General features: G+C 42.2%; 1 protein-coding gene across 8 annotated transcripts in view; it reads right to left on the bottom strand.

Annotated features, from left to right (window-relative positions):
* larp1b (La ribonucleoprotein 1B) overlaps window positions 1-18,386 on the bottom strand; it is a 61,113-nt gene extending 42,727 nt beyond the window's left edge. For 3 of the 8 annotated variants that reach the window (XM_083632884.1, XM_083632885.1, XM_083632889.1), the window contains exons 1-7: window positions 17,615-18,386; window positions 16,154-16,215; window positions 13,971-14,027; window positions 12,728-12,959; window positions 8,716-8,889; window positions 7,644-7,769; window positions 6,017-6,191 (exon numbers count right to left, since the gene is read on the bottom strand). In XM_083632884.1, the coding sequence (XP_083489010.1) occupies window positions 6,017-6,191; window positions 7,644-7,769; window positions 8,716-8,889; window positions 12,728-12,959; window positions 13,971-14,027; window positions 16,154-16,215; window positions 17,615-18,002 (1,214 nt within the window). In that variant the 5' untranslated portion in view covers window positions 18,003-18,386. The remainder of the gene's footprint in view (window positions 1-6,016; window positions 6,192-7,643; window positions 7,770-8,715; window positions 8,890-12,727; window positions 12,960-13,970; window positions 14,028-16,153; window positions 16,216-17,614) is intronic. The other 5 variants (XM_083632887.1, XM_083632886.1, XM_083632888.1 and 2 more) reach the window with 5 other exon arrangements.
* Window positions 18,387-22,726: the final 4,340 nt, after the last annotated feature.

The following is a 22,726-nucleotide window of genomic DNA, read 5'->3' as shown; positions in this document are numbered from 1 at the left end:
CTGCAGAAGTCGAGCAAGATAAAGGTTACATGTGAAGGTACTGAAATCGTCTCACAGGCTTGTGTTACGTACCTTGGGATCACTCTGGATCAGTCTCTCTCAGGAGAGGCTACTGCTGAGAAAATATTATCAAAAAGTGCCAGTAAACTCAAGTTTCTGTATCGCAGAACAAGGCAGTTTGATATTACTATTAAAAAACTCCTTGTAACAGCACTGATACAGTGCCACTTTGATTTTGCCTGTTCAGCTTGGTACAGTGGTCTGAACATGAAATTACAGAAGAAGTTGCAGGTTATGCAAAATAATATAATTCGTTATTTACTGAATGTTCCTCCTAGGACACATGTACCGTAAATTCCGGACTATAAGCCGCACCGGTGTATAAGCCGCACCTGCAAAGTTGACTATTTTTTTCTTATATAAGCCGCACCGGACTATAAGCCGCGGGTGTTTTAATGGTTTTTTTTTTTTTATTGTGTTTTAATGTTTAATTACCATATGTAAGGGTTCATGCACAGAGGGGATTGTCGGGAAAGAGATGGCTGTTTGAGGAAGCTCCCATTTATTAACATTTCAACAAAACAACATAACACAACACCACCTGTGTTGTTTTTTACAGTGCACACAGTGTCATACAGTGTGGTGAAAAGAGGGCAAGAGAGGAAATTAAAACTTATTATAGTTATATAGGATTTATAGTTAGAAAGAGTGCTAAAAAAGAGATTTTTTTTTTTTTTTTTTTTGGAAAAAATCCATAGATAAGCCGCACCGTTATATAAGCCGCAGGGGCCAAAAAAGGCCAAAAAACGGGGAAAAAGGTGCGGCTTATAGTCCGGAATTTACGGTAGGTGGAAACGAATTCAAAAAGGTGGGTATGTTGCCTGTTGAGTTTAGGATTGAACAGCTAAAGCTAAACCATATGTATAACATCATCAATGGTACTGCCCCCATGTATCTGGGCTCACAGATAACAATGGTCCATACCCAGCATGGTCACAACACCAGGGCTAGTGTGCGCTCATGCAAGGTACCACGAGTGAATAGTGTAGCAGCTCGAAGCTCCTTTTTTTATACTGGGTCCTTGCTGTGGAACAGCCTTCCCCTAGGTATCAAGCTGTCAGAGTCGAGAGGTGTCTTTAGAAGGCAGGTCCGGGATCATCTTTGGAGTAAAGTGGCTAGCTAGAGGACAGGTTTTGCCGCCAGCAAAACAGTGTTTTTAATTTGTGATATTGTTGTTTTTGTTCTTGGATTTGGTTCTCTGAAATTGTTGCCGATTTTCATGTTTTTGTTTTGTTATTTGTTTTAATGATTTTAGGTGTCTGGTTACGGATAAGAAATGGTATATTGATTAGAAATTGTATATTGATATGACTGACTTTTTACATGTTATGTGTTGTGCGTTCTGTCCTACAACAGCAGGGACCATGTTGGAAATAAGTGTTCTCACTTTAACATGTTATCCTTTGGAATTTTCTTTTGTAAATTGTCTTCTCTATATCCATAAATAAAAATCAATCAATCATCAAAGACTTTATGTTTACCGTCGCTTTTAACTGCTGACAGCTGTTTCTCAATCACTATTATACAATTGGTTTTAAAACATAGATGATTGCAATTACTGCTAAAAGCTGCAGGTCTGGGGGATGGTTCCGTAATACGGATATACGGTACTCACAAGAGGGTGAGGTGATGCGTCAGGAGGGACGCAAGCGTAAGGGGAGCTTAAAAGAGGACACCGTACCCAGACCTGAGTTTTATGTGTGTGTAGTCATGTTTCTTATATAGTATGTCGGGGGACTAAATATAGATCAAATGATTTATTCTATTATGCAAACCCAATGAGTCCTCTATAAGTTTTTTGCTCTTTTTGCAACTGCTGCGCCTGTTGCTTAATGCACTTTTTATACTCTTTTTTTTTAAGTTTTGTTGTGATGCTTTTAAATGTCCATTTTATTCTCTTCTTTTATTTTCCTGTCAACCATTTTATGTGAAGCACTTTGAATTGCCTCTGTGTATGAAATGTGCTATACAAATAAACTTGACTTGACACAGGCACACGCACACACAAGAGCCCTGCCTCAGCCCAGAGTCACACACACAGGCACACGCGCACACACACAGAGCCCTGCCTCAGCCCAGAGTCACACACACAGGCACACGCACACACACAGAGCCCTGCCTCAGCCCAGAGTCACACACACAGGCACACGCACACAGAGCCCTGCCTCAGCCCAGAGTCACACACACAGGCACACGCACACAGAGCCCTGCCTCAGCCCAGAGTCACACACAGGCACACGCACACACAGAGCCCTGCCTCAGCCCAGAGGCACACACACACACACATTAACACACAGAGCCCTGCCTCAGCCCAGAGGCACACACACACATTCACACACAGAGCCCTGCCTCAGCCCAGAGGCACACACACACACACACACACAGAGCCCTGCCTCAGCCCAGAGTCACACACACAGGCACACAGAGCCCTGCCTCAGCCCAGAGTCACACACACAGGCACACGCACACACAGAGCCCTGCCTCAGCCCAGAGTCACACACACACACAAACGGAGCCCTGCCTCAGCCCAGAGGCACACACACACACACACACACACACACACACACACACACACACACAGCCTTGCCTCAGCCCAGAGGCAGTGGGGACCGGTTGATTCATGTGGCGTTAAAGACAGCTGGGTGAGCAGCCTGAATAACGCTGAAGGAGACGAGAGAGGAGAAGACAAGAATGTCTCCCTTTCCTCCCTCCCCCACCTCTTTCCTTTCCTCTCCTCTCATACCCCCTCTCCCTCCACTCTCTACTATGCCCCCCAAACACTCTGTTTCTTTTCATTTGCTCAGGCCTGCACATAATTCATCCCACCCGCCCCCAAGGCAAGGAGACTATTTTTAGTAATACACCTCACCAACCACTATTCTTGAGTGTGCTTCTGCAATGAGGCCAACCCTGTCATTCATACACAGTAGAAAGGCTGCCCCCTGCAGGACAGACTGCCAGAGAAAAAAAACTGTTCTAGGGCTGGGCAGTATATTGATATTACCGTATATCAATATTGTGATATGAGACTAGATATCGTTTTGGATATTGTAATATCGTGATATGGCATAAGTGTTGTCTTTCCTACTTACCACTGTTCTAGCTGTTCTATTATTTCCCTTTACCTGTTTAGCCTTGTCTGTAACGGAGCCCATGGCATACGAATTTCACACGTGCGTACTTCTACAACGGAGTGACAATAAAAATCTTGAATCTTGAATCGAGTAATTATATCCACATTACTGATGATTATTTATCAAAAATATCACTGTGTAAGTATTGTGAAAGCACAAATAGGCATCCCTACAATAGTGGTGCAATATCAATATTGAGGTATTTGGTCAAAAATATCATATTTGAATTTGTCCATATCGCCCTGCTCTTATCTGCTACTACAGAGCACAACACACACACAAATCATCTCTGGAACTAGCAGTACCAGCGCTGCATGGATCAATACATTGGCAATGCGTTATTCTATACCTTTACTTATCAGGGGGAGAAGCACATAATACAAGGATGGTATTAAAGGAACAGTTCGCCCCAAAATGAAAACGCTGTCATCTACTCATCCGCATGCCAGTTGAAACACAAGTGAAGTTTGTCCATATAACACACAGGGAGGTTGCCAGCACAACTCCAGACAAAAAACAGTCACCATTGACTTCAGTTATACTGTACTGAAGTCAATGGTGACTGGTTTTCTCTCGAGTTGTGGCACGGTGGTTAGTAGATGACAGAATTTTCATTTTTGGGTCAACTATTCCTTTAATATTTGTATTTTAAAGCATGTTATATAGTTTAAAGAAAGTCAGTTTGCAAAGTCATGCAGTAAACTGGTCTAATCAGATCATCTCTTCTATGGGGGAACCTGTGGTGTAAGTACTAAGTGTTTCATCATTTAGTTTGTCATGCATTTGGTTGCATTTAATTTGGTGGGATTTGATGGCTGTTGCTTTAGCACTTCTTGCTGTGTAGATTGGTCTGGTCATGAATAAAATAAAAGAGAATATACTTCTATTGACAGAGTGGGTGTGAGGACATTGCAAAAGAAAAAGGGTGCCTTTGGTGTTGATTGCTTTTTTGTTCACTAGTCCTAAAGGACTGTAGTGGGGTCCCTGGTGTTATTTGTTTTTTTATTAAAAAGATACCCAGTAGCTGCCGCCTAGACGACAGCTAGTCTTCCTCTTGTCCAAGACAAAATACACATTACATGACACGAAATAATTAAAATATAAAAACACAAAGGGAAAGAATAGAAGAAAGATTAAAAAGCAAATCTAAGCTAAGACAGACAATAGCATGGTCAGCTATCCATCTAGCGGGCCAATAACCCAAATATTAATATATGGTCCGTACTATACTATAGAAAACAAACAATAGAGTGCATTTACATGCACACCAATAAACTGATAACTGTGAGTAATCAGTTTATGGCAATAATCTGATTTCTGCATTTACATGCACTTTAATAATCCGACAATAGGAAAAACCCAGGTTTACATGATTCAGTCAATTAGTCGGATTTCTCTCCAGAAGGCGGCGGTAATTCAAGTTTTTACATGCAACTTGTACATGCGCAGGTGTATAAACCCACAAGAAACCTGATACGCTGTATACATGCACTCAAAAGACAGGTTATTGGCCAAAAACCTAGGTATGTTTGTCGGTTTATTCATAACCCGATTACGACCATAAACGAATAAAGCTTATCGGTTTATGCTGTTTACATGACCATTTGAATAATCAGGTAACTCCAGAAATCCACTAATAAACTGTTTATTGTCTGCATGTAAACGCACTAGAAGGAAAAGTGATGTGATGTAGAGACGTGCGGATGAGCTTTTATGCCATCCTAATCCGCATGTATGCATGAAGCAACCGTCCGCCATAAATCCACGCCTATTATTTCCTACTATTTATAGATCCACGCCCGCCGTGCACCCGATGCTATAAAGCAGAGATTCTCAAATGTTTTTCAGCCAAGGACCCCTTACAAGATAGAAAATATACCGGGGATCCCCTCATTCTGATTTGTGATTTTGGGCTAAGCTGAATTGTTTCCGCGGTAACGTGCTTGACTTTACTAATTGATAGGTTTGTTAGATTAGAATGTAATCCATGAACCATTTTAGATTTAAATCATAAAATATTTTCGTTGAACTATGAAGCTTTTGCAACAACAACAAAAGTTTTTATTTTTATTTTCCTGAAAACTTTTCGTGGACCCCCTGGCAAAGCGCCACGGACCCCTGGGGGTCCCCGGACCCCCATTTGAGAACCACTGCATAAAGGGGCAAGTTGGGGAGATTAACTTACCGTTTCTGCTGCCGTCAGAGCGATCGCTGCAGTCGACTCCAAATAAACGTCCATGCTGTATTATGTCCAGTCCAGCACTTGTCCATGTAGCATACTAGGCTAACACTATAGCTCTAAGTTTAGATCAAGACTGGATTGACTTCATCGTATGGGAAAATAATACAAGCGCGTATTCTCTTCCAACGTGTCTTCAGCGGAGACTCCTGTTTGACATTCTGGTGACATCACTGACCATATATGGAGCAAGAAAGGAGGCATATCCCATCGACGTTTACGCCTTGGGTCCTTTGGGGGTCCTTGCTATCCCACAATAGGTGGCTAACATGTGCCTGACGAAAAAAGAAGCTTAAAATACGTTCATAGACTAGATAACATAATTAATATTAATGTTCCTCATTAATGATACATAATTTCACCCACAACCCATCCACTATTAATCAGAATGTTTATTTTTATGATCCGCCCCGCGCAGGGCAGGATATCCACAGTCAGCGCAGTTATAACTGCGGCCCGCGCATCTCTAATGTGATGTGTTATGGCTTTTATCAAAGCTCTGTGTTGTTGTTGTTCAGGTATTTGTGGAAATGCACTGCAGCCTATGGAGTGAATAAAGAGAAAAGAATGGTAAAACCCTCACATCTGGCGTTTGATGTATTCCTTCAGAAGCTTTTCGTCCACTGTGTACATCTGGACCTTGCTGCCGTCGCCGTAGTAGTAAACCATGTTGTTGCTGCCGAACTCTGCGGGGGTCTGAACACCAGAGCCGTCTGTCGAGTGGGAGTCCCGGAAGCTCTGAGAATAATCATAGCGACCTGAGCAAGGAGGCGAAATGGGAGCACACAAATGAGAAAAATAGTGAACATTCACAAGACCTCAAGGTCTGTCAAACACATCGTTCACAAGATCTCAAGGTCTGCCAAACACATTATTAAACATTTTCCTGCATGGAATTATTACCAAATCTAAGAAATTATACATTAAAAGAAAGCAGACTGTAGTTCAAACAAGGTGAACATCTCAGGAAGGGAAATTAACACCACTGCACTGTCCCATTGATCTGCTAACCAAAAACAGCGTTTCCTCTAGGATTTTCTAGTGTTATATTTTGCTTGCAAAGCGTGTCCTGCCTAGTAGTAGATAGTCAATAAATTTGTATTCGGCAATAGAGATCTAGTATTCCTATAATATTCCTACAGTATTCCTATAATATCCCTATAGTAATTCTATAATATCCCTACAGTATTCACATAATATTTCTATAGTATCCATATAATATTCATATAGTACTCCTGCAAGCGGGTGGCGCAGTGGTAAGCGCTGTCGCCTCACAGCTAGAAGGTCCTGGGTTGGATTCCCACCTGGGACGCTGTGAGCGCTGAAGGAGTGCGTGCCCGTCCGCATGTCCTCGAGTGCCCACCGCCCGGGTGGGGTCGTCAAAAAGGACCTTTCTGTGTGGAGTTTGCATGTTATAAATAAAATAAAAAAGTACTCCATAGTGCCAAATAATATAAATTTAGGTTCTAAAGAAAAGAAGAAACTAGAATGACCGCACCGCGGATTTATGCCTCCGCCATCAGTTCATGCTTGAGCCCAAGGCAATGTTTGAGGCAAATTTGATGAAATTCCGTCAAGGCATTCCTGAGATATTGCGTTAACAAGCTTGAAAATGGCGTTCGAGAGGTCACCGTGATCGTGGCCTTTGACCTTTGACCACCAAAATCTAATCAGTTCATCCTTGAGTCCAAGTCGATGTTTGAGGCAAATTTGGTGAAATTCCGCCAAGGCATTCCTGAGACATCGCGTTAACAAACTTGAAAATGGTGTTCGAGAGGTCAGAGTGAACTTGACCTTTGACCACCTAAATCTAATCAGATCATCCTTGAGTCTAAGTGGATGTTTAAGGCAAATTTGATGAAATTCCGTCAAGGCGTTCCTCAGATATTACGTTAACGAACATCGGACGGACAGACATACGTACGGACAAACGTACGTACGGACAACCCAGATCCATAATGCCTCCGGCGTGGCTATCGCCGGCGGAGTCATAAAAAAGCAGTGTAATCCGGCCATATTTCAGCAGTAGGGGTATGCCACTGCTGAATGCATATGAAACACTGCAGTCTGTCAGTCTATTCCCAGAAGCAGCATGGTTGGTGAAATCCACCAGCTACAGTGGCCACTGGCCAGTGGTCACGGAGTGAGAAAATGGTTTCCTGGCCTGATTTCAAACACAAATGAAATAAATTGGTATTTTGTTCTGTTACCTCGTCCGCGTCCTCTCCCACGGCCGCGCCCTCTCCCTCGGCCCCGCAGTCCTCCACGAACACTTCCCCCATCACTCCGGATGCTGGCAGAATCGTCTCCAGAATCTCGCGGCTCTCTTCTCCAACCTGTTGACAAGTGCACAATCATGTAAGCTTCGGGTCAAATCTGACAGTTATCTACTGCAGTGGTTCCCAACCAAAGGTTGGTTGTAAAGAGGCATGAGACCTAAGAAAACTTAAAGCAACCAAACTATTTTTAGAGGTTTTCCCAGGGGAAATAATTTGGTGAATAGCACTAAATGGTGCTGAAACTATCAGTCGAGTAACGGATTAGTTAATTGGTAGAAAATTAATCAATTATAATTGTAATAATCAATTAACCGTTTTAGTCTTATGAGTAAAAGTAATTAACAACTTCTCAAATGCTATGGTTGCCTTGCTTTTCTCTGGTTCCTATCAGAAGAAAATTAATAATTTGTTGTTTTTTGCTGCTGGTCAAACTCAGTAAGCAAGTTTAAGAATCTCTTTGGGTCCAACTTGTGATGGGCATTTGTTGTTATTTTTCACATTTTATAGACTAAGGGCTATATCTTACATGCAAGTCTTAGTGCAAGGGAAAGTCTTTGCTAGTTTATAGCACTCAAAATCCTTTTTTTAATCTTTTAATTACCACTGGGTCAGTACATCAAAGGACATGTTTCGGTGAGAACATTTTTGATTTTGAGTGCTATAAGCTAGCAAAGATTTGCCCTTGGCTTGCACTAAGACTTGGGCGTAAGATATGGCCCTAAATGTATAATCGAAATTGTAAGTTTGATCTTGACAAGTTAATACAAATCCCATTATTTTATATTGCAATATTTTAGTATGGAAAACAGAAATCAACCACAGCATAAAAAGAAGGTATCACATGATGAAAAGATAAATGATAGTAGAGAAATGTGGAAAGCAAATGGAGACACCATTGGGTTGGAGAGCAAACACCAAGAACAAGCCGGCGTGAAGAAGCAGAGTGGCAGGACAGATGGAAGGCGAGGAAAAAACACAAAACAGGAAGCGACTGGCAACTTACTCCTGCTGCTATCATGTGCCCTGCTATTATGGAGCGTGTGATTGGGCGATGTGGGGTCAGCTGACTCTTGGTTGGGCTCTGCGTCCGAGCGCGTTCGGCCCCCACCTGGTGTCTCGGCGCCGCCATCCCGGGACGCTTCCTCCAGCGGCAGAGAAACCCACTTACGTTTGTTACCTAGCGACCGGAAACAGCACTTGAAGAGTTCTACTCCGAAACGCTAATCCATTTTGGAACAAATAAAGTCATTATCTAAAGTTCATAATTTAGTCTCTAAAATAGTTTGTACCTAAATAAAAAGTAAATATAACTATCTCACTATAGCAGGTTTCCCACACTCTGACATCAAATGCAATGTCTTTTGTGTGATTTTAAAGGTTTTGGTTGGTAGGGATGGGACGATACAAATGTAATATGCAAATGTGAAAATACGACAATGCGACATTTGTGACTCAGAAATAAACAAAATTCTGCAGAGTCACTTTGCGGTCATTGAACTTTTATTTATCACATTGTATTGTAGTTGTATTGAATCATGAACCCCATATCGTGTATTGAATCTTATCGTGAAACAGATTGTCCCATCCATATTGTTGGTTGACAAAAATTAAAGATTCAAAATTGGCATATTTTGACATCATAGAGGCCTCATTTATTCAACGTGATCTTGTAAAATGAAGAATTTGTGGTGAATGATTGGTTTTAAAACTGTTGGTTTATCAACACATCTACATTTTCATAAGCTTTTTATGCCTTATTTTACTTTTTACTAATTCACAAACACTCAAGACCTATGGAAACCCTGCTGTAGTGGACTAACTGTCTGTGGGGCCAACTCATTTACATTACATTACATTACATTACGTCATTTGGCAGACGCTTTTATCCAAAGCGACTTACAATAACACATTTATGTCAGCAATAGAGCAATCTACTATGGAGCACAGTCTGTGATAACTACAACTTCTGAAGGAACAGTGGTACAAGTTTAGGTTAGTGGTACAAGTTAAAGGCCGGGTTTACCGTGGGGAACATGAATATATATTAATTCTTAAAAAATCTTAAATTTCGAATCCGTTGAAATTTTTGAAATTGCTTGTTCACAGCCAGAGAAAAAAAAAATGAAATAAAAAAAAAAAAAAAAAAAAAAAAAAAAAATTGGGCCAGGTGACGCGTTTCGCGTCGAAACGCGTCACCTGGCCCATTTTTTTTTTTTTTTTTTTGAAATTCAAAAATTTCAAAAATTCAAAAATTTCAACGGAACGGAATTTCAACGGAATTTCAACGGAAATTCAAAAATTTCAACGGATTCGAAATTTAAGATTTTTTAAGAATTAATATATATTCATGTTCCCCACGGTAAACCCGGCCTTTAAGGTTAGTTTTTTTTTTTTTTTTTGGGTGAAAGAGAGAGAACGAAGTTAGATCAAGAAGGGCCCAGATGGAGCCTGAAAAGGTGCGTCTTTAGTCTTTTCCGAAAGATTGGCAGTGATTCAGCCGTCCTGACCGAAGGTGGAAGCTCGTTCCCCCATTGAGGTGCCAGGGACGAGAAGAGTCGAGATCGGGATGAGCGACTTTTGAGCCCCCGTAGCGAAGGAGGGGCGAGGCGACCTGCACTGGTGGAGGAGCGAAGGGAGCGCTGAGAGGTTTGGAACCTGACCATAGATTGCAGGTACAGGGGAGCTGACTGGTGTACTGCCCGGTAGGCCAGTACCAGTGTCTTGAATTTGATGCGGGCCGAGATGGGAAGCCAGTGGAGCTCCTGGAAGAGGGGAGTGACGTGAGAGAATTTGGGTTGGTTGAATACGAGACGGGCTGCAGCGTTCTGAATGAGCTGAAGCGGTCGGATGTCGGCGGCAGGTAGGCCGGCCAGGAGCACGTTGCAGTAGTCCAGGCGGGAGGAGACAAGAGACTGGACCAGGAGTTGAGTCGCTTCTCTTGTGAGAAAGGGACGGATTTTGCGGACGTTGTAGAGAGAGAACCTACAGGAGCGTGCCGTAGCAGCTATGTTGGCTGAGCAAGACAGCTGGTTGTCAAGGATCACCCCAAGGTTCTTAGCTGTTTGGGAGGGAAGCACAGTGGTGTTGTCAATGGAGATGGAGAGATCTGCGAGAGGGCAGTCTTTTCCTGGGAGGAAGAGTAGCTCTGTCTTACCAAGGTTGAGCTTGAGGTGGTGGGCAGACATCCAGTCGCCAATGTCTTTGAGGCATGCAGAGATGCGAGCCTCGATTTGAGTGTCTGAGGGGGGAAAGGAAAGGAAAAGCTGGGTGTCGTCAGCATAGCAGTGATAAGAAAAGCCATGAGAAGAGATCACATAGGCAAGAGATCTGATATAGAGAAGGAAAAGTAAGGGGCCCAGGACTGAGCCCTGGGGGACACCGGTGGTAAGAGGACAGGATCTGGAGAGGGACCCTCTCCATGAGACCTGGTATGAGCGGTTCGAGAGGTAGGAAGCAAACCAGGAGAGTGCAGAACCTGAAATGCCTAGGTCAGACAGAGTGGAAAGAAGGATTTGGTGGTTGACTGTATCGAAGGCAGCAGACAGGTCAAGGAGGACAAGAACAGAGGAGAGGGATGAGGCCTTAGCAGTGTGAAGGGCCTCTGTGACAGCAAGAAGAGCTGTCTCAGTGGAGTGAGAAGCCTTGAAACCGGACTGCAGAGGGTCCAGGAGGTCATTTTGGGAGAGATAGAGAGAAAGTTGTTCGGACGCTGCTCGTTCAAGGGTTTTGGAAAGGAATGAGAGGAGAGAGACAGGTCTGTAGTTCTGAATAGCGGTAGGGTCAAGGGAGGGTTTCTTAAGCAGAGGCTTGACTCTTGCAGTCTTTAGAGCAGGCGGAACAAGACCAGAGGACAGAGAGGAGTTAATGAAGGTCGTGAGGAAGGGAGATATGTTAGGTGAGATGGTTTGGAGGAGAGAGGAAGGGATAGGATCGAGGGGGCAGTAGGTGGCTCGGTTCGAGCTGATGAGTTTAAGCACTTCATCGGGAGAGAGGGGAGAGAAGGAAGGAAATCCAGGGACAGGGGGCCGGGAAGCAGGATTGGAGTCAGGAGTGTTAGTGAGGGTGCCTGGAGGATGGAAGGAGGAGCTGATGTCATCCACCTTTTTAGTAAAAAATGTTACAAAATCATCAGCAGAGAGGGAGGAGGGAGGGGGAGGGGAGGGAGGGTTGAGGAGCGTGGAGAAGGTGGAGAACAGTTTACTGGGATTGGATGCAGAGGACTGGATTTCAGAGATGAAGAAGGAGGTTTTTGCTTTGGAGACAGCATCAGTGAAGTTGGAGTGGATAAGGTGGTAGGAAGAGAGATCTTCAGGGAGATGTGATTTTCTCCATTTTCTCTTGTTCAACATTTGTGAACAAAAACTACTTCTTCTCTGGTTTAGATAGTTGCATGTCACTTATAGTAGCTTATAGTTACTGTCGTGCTTTTTACAGTTTGTCTCTGTCACCTTGTTTCCATGTCTAAATAGGTGAGAGTGAGAGTGAGACTGCTGCAACATGTAAGTCATCACAGCAGGCGCCACAGAACATGCACCAATCAGCAAATTCAACTAGGCCTGGGCGATAATTCAATATATTATTCATCGTCTTTCAGTGGAAATATATGGTGAAGATATGGTCATTTTGTGACATCGTGATGCACAATTCTGCTAAACTCATAAGTTAAAAATGTGGCAAAAATTAGTTATGAAACATTGTAAGGAATATTACTATTTGGTTCAATAAGAATAATTTGATTATTTAACATGATTTTGCATATGTAAGCCATATTGTGATGTAGGTTATATTGAAATATATATATATACATTGATTGCAACCATATCGCCCAGCCCTATTGTCAACCCATGATCAATACAGATATTGGCATGCTCCCTCTGTGCAACAATCAAACATATGAATCTGCTTTAATCAAACACATTGAGGGCTGCAGCCATTATTTATCAATCAATCAATCAATCGTCATTATGTAAAGGATGCAGTCGAACATGCTTCACTAGGTAGAGAACATCACTCACTCTCACCTCCCCTCTTCTTCAGGCCGGGGCTCTTGGAGTCAGGTCCTGCCTCGGGCTCCCCGTCCTTGGGCAGCTCAGCCAGTGGGTCCTGCTGAGCTTCCTGGTTCTCTTTGCTCTCGCCTCCATCGTGGTTGCTCTCCGCTTTCTTCTCCACGCGTTCCCTCTTCCTGTCCTTTTCTCTGCGTGAGGAGGGAGGCTTCTTCCCGTCGGTGTTGAGGACGTTCTGCTGTTGCTGGCACAGAGGCAACAGTTTTGACTTCCTTTTCTTTATGCTTTGACAGGATGAGTAAGGATACTGTAATTTGGCTTGTAATGATTACTTTTTGTGTTATTTGTTTGTGCTTGTATTTATTGTGCCCTTTGTTGCTTTGTAAACCACTTAGGTATTGAGAACCAGTGCCGTGCCTGATTCAGTGCCCACACTCGGACATAAAATTGTCAAATGTTTTTAACGGTTTTCATTGGTGAAATTGTAGGACTCAAATTGTCAGGTTTTGCTTTAAGATATGGCATTGTTCAGAATTAGATGTCATTATTCATGACCTTATCAAGTCAAGAAATTATTCATTTTGAAACTGCTGCTCAATCAACAAATGTTTGTGCTGTATTTGAATAAGAAAAGCAAGTAGTTTCAAAGCCAAAACTACTGAGGCCTTTTCTCTATCTCTCAAATTCAAGCCTTCGTGGATTTTCAAGGTGACTGGGACCGAAAAACCAATAACCATCCAGAAAATTTTAACTTCCATCGGTCCAATTCATTTGAATTAATCAGTGACAAAGTGTGGGTTCATTTTCCAATTTTTAAAAACATGTTAAATGCATACATGCATTTCCAAATGATCAAACACAAAATAAAAAGCCAAAGATGTATTTCCACTGTGGTCCTTGGTGTTCAAAACTTACACAAGGACACAGTTATTAGTCTTTAACTTGTCACTTAACACATGGACATAAATACTTAATACTATGGGATAATAATAATACTACACATAAGATTCATTGAAGGCTCTTTCAATTAGTTGTTCTAAATCACTTTTCTTTCTACTCTCTCTATGGTATGTCAGACCTCAAGTAGTGGTGCTCCATCTAGTGAGCAAAATCATAAAAGCTCTTCTGTAATCTAACCAGTCACGTCAGTAAATGGGGCACTCCCACAACAAGTACGGTACAGTGCATTTGCCATTTGAAAAGGGGTGATCCCATCCTGACACCTACACACATATATCCAAATATCCAACCATACCTCTTTGGCCAGTTCACCAGGTGTGGGCCAGTTTGTGATGTCACTGAAATCACTTGACTGTAAAAGACAGAAAGAAACGGCAACATTAGAAACTGGAACATGGGGCGTACCGGTGGCTCACCTGGGAGAGCGCGTACCACAAAGGCTTTGTCCTTTGTGCGGCCGACTTGAGTTTGAATCAACCCGTGGTCCTTTGCCACATGTCATCCCCTCTCTCTCTCTCTCCAACTTTCCTGTCTGTCTACTGTCCTATCAATAAAGGCAAAATGCCCAATAAAATAATCTTAAGGAAAAAAGAAACCAAAACATTTCCCTCAACATTTCAACAGCCTCAGCAGTTTCCAGACGGCGTCGATCCCTTTTCCCTCAACTCAACTCATCCATCCATTCATTCATTCATTCACCGCTTGCATTTTCACATTGCCTGGACAGGTTAAGTGGCCTTCTGGTAGAAAGCAGCAGGTAAAAAAGGAGGTCAGCGTTCTGTCTGCAGAGACAGTGTAAACAACAATGATAAACAGCCCAGGCTACAGCCCAGTCACTTTCCGCCAGAGTAAATGTTGTAAATTTGGACTGCCTGATAGGAGAAGGAGATCAAGGTTGGAGACGCGGGCTGCGGTTACACAGTAGAAAGGCAAGAAAAGTCAAAATTACAATAAAAACTCTTGCCATTTCTAAAGCACATTACGTCTTAATCACACGGCCTCCTAAACTAGGTGTTTTACTATAGAAATAATACCTGAGTGGCTACAACAGTGATGGAATAGTGGTAAATCCTTAATGGGATTATAGCTTTTATCCAATGCAGCATACTGACTGAAACGGGTTCTTCTCAGTAGTAGAACAGGAGAAAACAAGAAATATTACGTATGAGCTCTCCGTTTAGCACAAGAGCAAATTAATTACAAGAATTAACAACATGATTGTAAACCACCCCTGTCTACTCAGACTGATTGGTTGAAAGTAACAATTGTATTACTTCCCAACTAAGTAAATCTTACCTGGACCCAACTGCTTTTTTTGATATTTTGCCAGGAACCAAACATAAATTATGTAGACAAAAGCTGCAGCAATTTCAAAAAGCAGCAAATAAAATCATAGTATGACAAGTATTGTGAAGCCTTAGTGTCACTTCTGACATTTTATTTTGACCTGAATTGATCATGAAGTGTCACCAGGATGTGTTCTGGGTCATCAGATTTAAAAGCAGGCAAAATTCAAGTTGGGAGGGTCCAGTTAGTTGGCCCTGGTGTGATCAGATGAGAAAACGGTATTGAAATGGCAAGTGTAACTGTAGCCATAAGAATATACAACACATGCGTTTCCTGCTGCCGTCACTTAAGATGACAACATCACTTCCCTGCTTCAAAATGATCAGAATGATTTGAATTCAGTTGGTTGTGTTCATTCACAAATAGTGTGAGCATACCATTTAAGAGCAGCCAGTATCTACATTCAGACACTTTTGTGATAAAGATAAAACTTGAAGGAATTACTGTGGTTGAGAAAGTAATGACACAATTACCAGCCAGACCTTCAACCAAACCAACATTTGGCTGATGGCAGGTGTTACTTTCCCATGCTGCATCAAGTGTCAGCAGACAACCCAAGTTACACACTGCATGTGATCTTCTGAGGATCACCTCTCAGGGAGCCAAATATCTTGGTCAATTTGCAAATGAGAGAGAGAGGCAATACTCAAACAACTTCACCATAAATTAGCTAAGATATTAGACAACAGACCAAACTGACAACATGTACATACTTTATTTTGTATCAAAAGCTGATACAGGGCTAATCCATGTCTAACTTAATTACCGAAACAAACTGATAAGACTCAACCCCCCATCAAGAATATTTTGACAGCTGGGCCAGGTGTTATTCTCGTGATTCTCGCACATCTCTCTTACGGGGCAGGTGCGTAGGACAAGGATATAATTCACACAAAATAAAGAGAGTCCCGCACACTGTCCAAACTTGCAAAAATAAATTTAATAATGTAACGTTTCGGTCTCAGACCTTTTTCAAACAAAGGTCTTTTGTTTGAAAAAGGTCTGAGACCGAAACGTTACATTATTAAATTTATTTTTGCAAGTTTGGACAGTGTGCGGGATTCTCGTGATTCTGCCATTTCTAAAAGCTTGAACCCCAGTAGCTTTGGAAGCATAAAAAAAGCCCATTACCTTGCTGGATTTTCTCGTCCTTGGCTTGCTGGCGCGGACGACTTTCAGAGGGTTTTGTTGATCTGTGGATACAAAGTCAATAAATGAACGTAGCATCTTATTAATCCTAATAATGTTTAATAACTCTAATCAGCACTTTCTGGGCCCAAAAGCTCACTCACTACTGGATTCAAAACTCAAGTCATCTACACTTCCATGCTATGTTGTCTTTGTGCAGCATTAAGACTTTCTGTCAATACAGTATGCATAAATACTCTCCCTCCCCCACCAGCACCCCAGGGTTAGCTACGGAACTAGTTGAGGGTGTTTTTTGTACAGCCAGCAGCGGTATGTGGCAGCGTTTCTACTGTACAGCTCGTAGCCTGGGAGTGGCACACTGGGGTTTGACACTCCATATCGCTCCACAGAGGATGGTCGGCTTGATAAGAGACACAGGGCCCAGGCTTCTGCATGAATGGGTGTAGGCCTCACTCATCTACAGACATACACCCACATCAGAGTGGTTGTACAGTAACGCTGTAAAATGATGCCTGTGCACTCACTAGTCACACACTTCAAATATAGCCTTCTCACTCTGTCTCCACACTACCACACACAAACACAAGACAGTTCAAATAGGCCGGATTTAAATATATAGATTTAAATTAAGCAATTTTCTTATTTCAGTGCCATCTGTCAGATTAATAAGCAGCTAAAACATGGCCCTAGCAAAAATAGGATAATTACCTAAAATATATGTAGTCTTTAAATAAATGCTACAGACAATGTTAGTTGTGGTTGGTTTCATAACATTTAAACCGTTAACTTTGACACCTGTTCAGCCACCTCGATCATAGACGTGTGCTTTACTACTATTGACAGTGAGAGAAGTGGCTGGCGGTGGGAGGAATTGCAGGCAGCGAGGCCATTGGACGCACAAAACGTGTCTCTAGAGCAGCAGGAGTTAGCTGGCTGTCTAGCTCACAGTGGGTGAACCCAGCAGCAACCTCAAAGCTGATTTTTGCTGATTTTGTTTCCACTGTCCTGCCTTTACCCAGACATGAGCTTGGTACTCGGATTATGGCGTTTACAGTGCGGGAAAACAGTGAGAAAGCTAGCTGCTGGTAGCTAAAGGCTAAAGAAGTAGCAATTGTCAGCAATCAACACGTGGTGCTCCAGAGCAATCCGAGCAGAGGGGGGATGGGGGCAACATGCCACCATCAACACCTTTGACTCTGCTGACATTTGCGTTTATGCACTTCTTTCAACGCAATTAAGCCCAAAGACAAACTTCACTGCACCCACATTAATGCGACTTTCTGGTTAGCAAATTTGTCAAAAAGTCGTGCAACACCACGCTCAACTGCTGTAACATACGGGAAAGTGGTGCAATGTCAATGGGAAGGAAGACTGTTGTAAGCATAGACTGTGATTGTAACAATAGTAACGTTAGTCGCAACAGTATACCTCAAACGCCCTTACCTTTCTCCTGGGAGCTGGAGTTGATAACGTTAACGTTAGTGTTATTGGACACTCTGCCCGTGGTCCTCTTCGTCCACGGGTTCACTTTCGGCGGTGGTGCTTCAACAACTTTTCGCTTCACCGTTTCAGCCGAGTCAACGTTGCTGCTTTGAGCATTTTGGTCGTTTTCTTTGTCGTTTTCTTTGCATTTTTTGTGCAGGTCCATCGGGCTCTTCGCTACCTCGGTGCTCTGCCCATCTAGAGGTTGTTTTTCCGTCTTTTTCTGGCCCTGTTCCCCGTCTGGTTTCTGCAGTGGAGCCTCTTCGGACTTGTTTTGGTTGTCCTCTCCTCCAGTGGAGCTGGTCGCTGTCAAACCTGAGTCAACCTTATGCTCAACCTCGGTGGACATCCTGCTAGTTTCCTAACCACACACAATGTTAAATCCAGTGTGATTTTTGGTATTTACTCTAATCCCAGAAAAAATACTGAAAAGTACAGGGGTGACAACAACCACAACTTGAGGTAAACAACTTTTGGGCTGGACCTCGCTAGCCAGCTAGCCAAGTAGCTCCTGCAGCTAACGTTAGCTAGCTAGCTACCATGCAGAAGTCAGCAAGCTAGAGCCGAGCTAAATGTTATGTTTCGCCTCTCTTCTCGGCTGTATCATATCAACAAGTAATTACCTCACAACATGGAGTTACCATGTAAACGGTAGGCACAAATCTGGTTCAGCAGCGACTTTCGGCAACTTTTTAATAACTAACTACAGCGACCTCCTCTCAACGCTGAATTCAACTCCACGCTAGCTACTGACTGAAAGTAACAGCTCGTGAAGCCTGCTGGCCTCGAGCTGTAAACAGTGACTCTGCTGCCTCTGGTGGCCAACACGCGTAACTACACAACCGATAGTATTGATCATTATTGGGAAGTGCTCGTTATTGGAAACTGACGTGGCATTTAAACTGCCGCATAGACTTAAATTCAAATCATTAGAAACCTGTAGATGCTCTACAATTGTGTTTTAATTAGGAATGATCAAACAAATATTATTTATGTTGCAAGTAACTGTTATAATAGTGTAATAATTGTGAATTATTGACCAATGATGAATTAACAACCATGTTGATTGCTCAACAGTCAATGATATATTTTAATTATGAATTATCAACCAGTATTTTAATTATGAATTCTGTTTTAATCAACCAATGACTATGTTTTACAGATGAGTCATCATTCATGATTTCTACAGATGCCCATCCACACATATAGACTACATTATGCATAGCCTACTAATAGGCCTACATTATTGTTTAGGGTAGTGGTTCTAAAAATAGGGAGATTTAACGGTCCCCACATTTCAGTTTGTTCAGTTAGTTATCTAGAATTTATGCTAATCACAGAATCGTATGAGAAAGACTGTTAAAATATGTTTGAGAATCAAGAACAACAGATAGACCACAGGGAGATTAGTTATTCTGAAGAAACTGGTATAAAGCGACTGGCTTTGTTAGGGTGTCAGTATGCCAACAGTAGGGTGAAAATAATTATTCAGGTTTCTATAGTTTAATAGAAGCTGTGTACATTTTGCTTGATTGACCTTCCAAATATCTTGAGTCATGAGAAAAACATTTTCAGAATATATTATAGACGGTTTCAATTCAACAACATAAACATTCAAATTGAACCCCAGCTCACTTCCTGTTGTAGTGTTTGCTAGTACAATAGGACAGAACTGCTAGGACAGGACTGGCAATTCTGTGAAAACCGTCTATGGGCTACATGAAGCTTTAAATAACGGTTAACCTATTGCCTAACAACAACGTTGCCTAAGAATATTGGTTCAAGAAGTTGAAATATCATTTATTGCTCATGAAAAACAAAAACAAACACATGGGGCAGTGGCCTGCATACCAGTAAATGTAGAATTTAAAAAAATTATATTTTAATCACAGAATACACATCACTATATGGACAGAGTATAATGATCACCATAAAAAAGTGAAGATTTGTGATGAGAGTTATACACAACTAGCCTAGCCTAGTTATGAGTGCGCTCATATCATCAATCAATATAACATAATAGGCCTACATATTATGGCTGAACACTTTTATCCAAAGCACCCAGTGTATAACCTATGTTTTGAGGTTGTGCATCAAATCCCCAACCCCAGCAGAGTGAATGCCTTGCTCTGCTGCCTGTTGTCTTATAGAGGATGAAACAGGAAAAACACAGACAGAGGTAGCAGTAGAGTGCCGGAGAGTTGTTTCAGTGCCGGTGCAGACGACACAGCTCTGGGCCTGGTGTAGATGAAGGGATGCTCCTAGAATAAGGAAAGAAAATATGTTTAACTCAGTTCAGTTTAATCCAATCCATTTCACATCAAAATCCTCAAAGAGAGGAAATCTCTGCACAACCATGTACGTCAGGTGCGTCGGAGAAGCAGGATCAGTTGAAGAGGAAGACTCCCGCACACTGACTTCACTTAAAGAAGACTTTTATTAAATAAATGCAACGTTTCGGTCAAGCGACCTTCATCTGGCATATATGCCACTTGCCCGAAACGTTGCATTTATTTAAAAAAAAGTATTCTTCAAGTGAAGTCAGTGTGCGGGGAGTCTTCCTCTTCAACATCAAAATCCTCAACATGTCAGTCAGTTCATACCTTGGGCGGACAGATGAGTTTTACAGGCTCTGAGAAAGTCTGTATCATCTCTTTCTCTCCCTCTGGCTGGAACTGAGGAAACATAATTTTGATGAGTTGTGGGAGTCAGAAACACAACACTCTACATACATAGATGCATAGTCTGATGTAGGGATGGGCATTTTAAGTAATTTCATTAACTAATGAACGAGTACTCAAGTACTCACTTATTAAGGTAATTAATTTATAATAACTAGGAATCTCAATTCCTAGGGTGGAGCCTCTGGAGATAATGCACCATGGCTGCAGTTATGTAAATCGCCCAATCCGTGGGCTCCCAAAATCATGACTGACTGACAGACAGATAGAACCCACCCACCCACCTAGGGACCACCGTGCAACTGTGCGCCATCGGCTCATACTACATCACAGTGGATGGATAAATCCAGGAGGCGGTAATGCAACATAAAGGATGCCAACTGCCATAAAACACTACAGAAGAATACTGATGACATCACAACTGCCTGAGTGACATCACAGTTGTGCAATCCACTGATGACATCACAATTGCTCGAGTGATATCACTGACAACATCACAATTTCTCAAGTGACATCACTGATGACATCACTTCCATCACAAATTGTGACTGACACCACAGACAGCTTCTTCTTCTTCTTCTTCTTCTTCTTCTTCTGGCTTTCCGGCAGACTGGATGCCTTGTGGCACATTGCTGCCTCTCACAGAATATTACACAAATTCCAGACTTGGGCGCACACTTAAGGTCCTTACACATCGGGAGCATTTTTATTTTCTGAACCTTTATCAGTCAATGCAACTGTGCATACCAACGGCGAAGTTTTGCTGAGCGTTATTGCAGCGTTTATTTTTTTCGAACCACGGTCGATTTTTCAGAAAAGAAAAAAATTGTGACTGACACCGCCACAGACACTTTGATAGTGTCCTTTTTTGCATAATAATATGGGTGGTCCGTGTCCAAGGGGAACAAGCGGAACCAAAGTTTGGCTAAGCTATCGTAGGCTATAGGCCTGTAAGAATATATATTACTATGGTAATGATAGAGGAGGGGTAATCTGCTGTGTAGGGGCTGTTCACACAAAGGCCTGCATTATGGAGAAGCGAGTAACTTAACTCACTCTCTGGCAGCCATATTGGAGTGCAAAGTTCTTAAGGCTGTTACAGCTGATTTTGTTTCTAAACATAGCTACAACTTGTCCATCTCAACATAATAGAATAGTCATGATTCTCTGTGCTGTTTACTGAACTGATCATTTCGTTACTGATCCATCTGATTAGTGTCTAGATAATGTCAGCTTTTTAGCTACCATAGTATCTGGTCAGCTAATCATCAGGGTATTGTGGTTAATAGCACACTAACATATAGCAGCTAGCATTAGCATGTTCACATTAACATCAATTTATTTGCTGGTTTAAAATTGTTCAGGTCAACTGGGGGTCATCCCTATTCTCTCAACCATATGTTCCCTCAGCAACATGTTACCTCAGCATCAGGGTTAGAGTTAGCTACTTGAAATTTATTTTCCCAGGATGGCGGAGGCATGACCTGCTCTACTCTGACTCTGATTAGGTTAGGTTTAGGCATGGGGAGTGATGATTGGTTAGGTTTGTTTAGGCATGGGAGTGACGATTGTTTAGGTTTGTTTAGGCATGAGAGTGATGATTGGTTAGGTTTAGGCATGAGGGGTGGGCGCGTCATGCCTTCACCATCCTGGGAAAATATTTATCATGTTAGGTACTAATGTGAGGGAACATATGCCTACAACTGTAGTGTTTTGGAGTAGAGACTAGCACTAAAGACAGACAGTTGACTGTGTCACAGTAACTCAGAGTGTTTTGGAGTAGAGACTAGGGCTAAAGACAGACAGTTGACTGTGTCACAGTAACTCAGAGTGTTTTGGAGTAGAGACTAGGGCTAAAGACAGACAGTTGACTGTGTCACAGTAACTCAGTGTGTTTTGGAGTAGAGACTAGGGCTAAAGACAGACAGTTGACTGTGTCACACAGTAACAAGTGTTTTGGAGTAGAGACTAGGGCTAAATACAGACAGTTGACTGTGTGACAGTAACAAGTGTTTTGGAGTAGAGACTAGGGCTAAAGACAGACAGTTGACTGTGTCACAGTAACTCAGAGTGTTTTAGAGTAGAGACTAGGGCTAAAGACAGACAGTTCACTGTGTCACAGTAACAAAGTGATTTAGAGTAGAGACTAGGCCTAAAGACAGACTGTGTCACAGTAACTCAGAGTGTTTTAGAGTAGAGACTAGGGCTAAAGACAGACAGTTGACTGTGTGACGGTAACAAGTGTTTTGGAGTAGAGAGTAGGACTAAAGACAGACAGTTGACTGTGTGACAGTAACAAGTGTTTTGGAGTAGAGACTAGGGCTAAATACAGACAGTTGACTATGTCACAGTAACCTACATTTGGAAACAAATCCACCTTATCACACTATTC

This window comes from Poromitra crassiceps (assembly GCF_964638095.1).
Source record: "Poromitra crassiceps genome assembly, chromosome: 3".
Taxonomy (NCBI): Eukaryota; Metazoa; Chordata; class Actinopteri; order Beryciformes; family Melamphaidae; genus Poromitra; species Poromitra crassiceps.
Note: the sequence above shows the minus strand (reverse complement) of the source record. Positions and strands in the feature narration are given on the sequence as shown.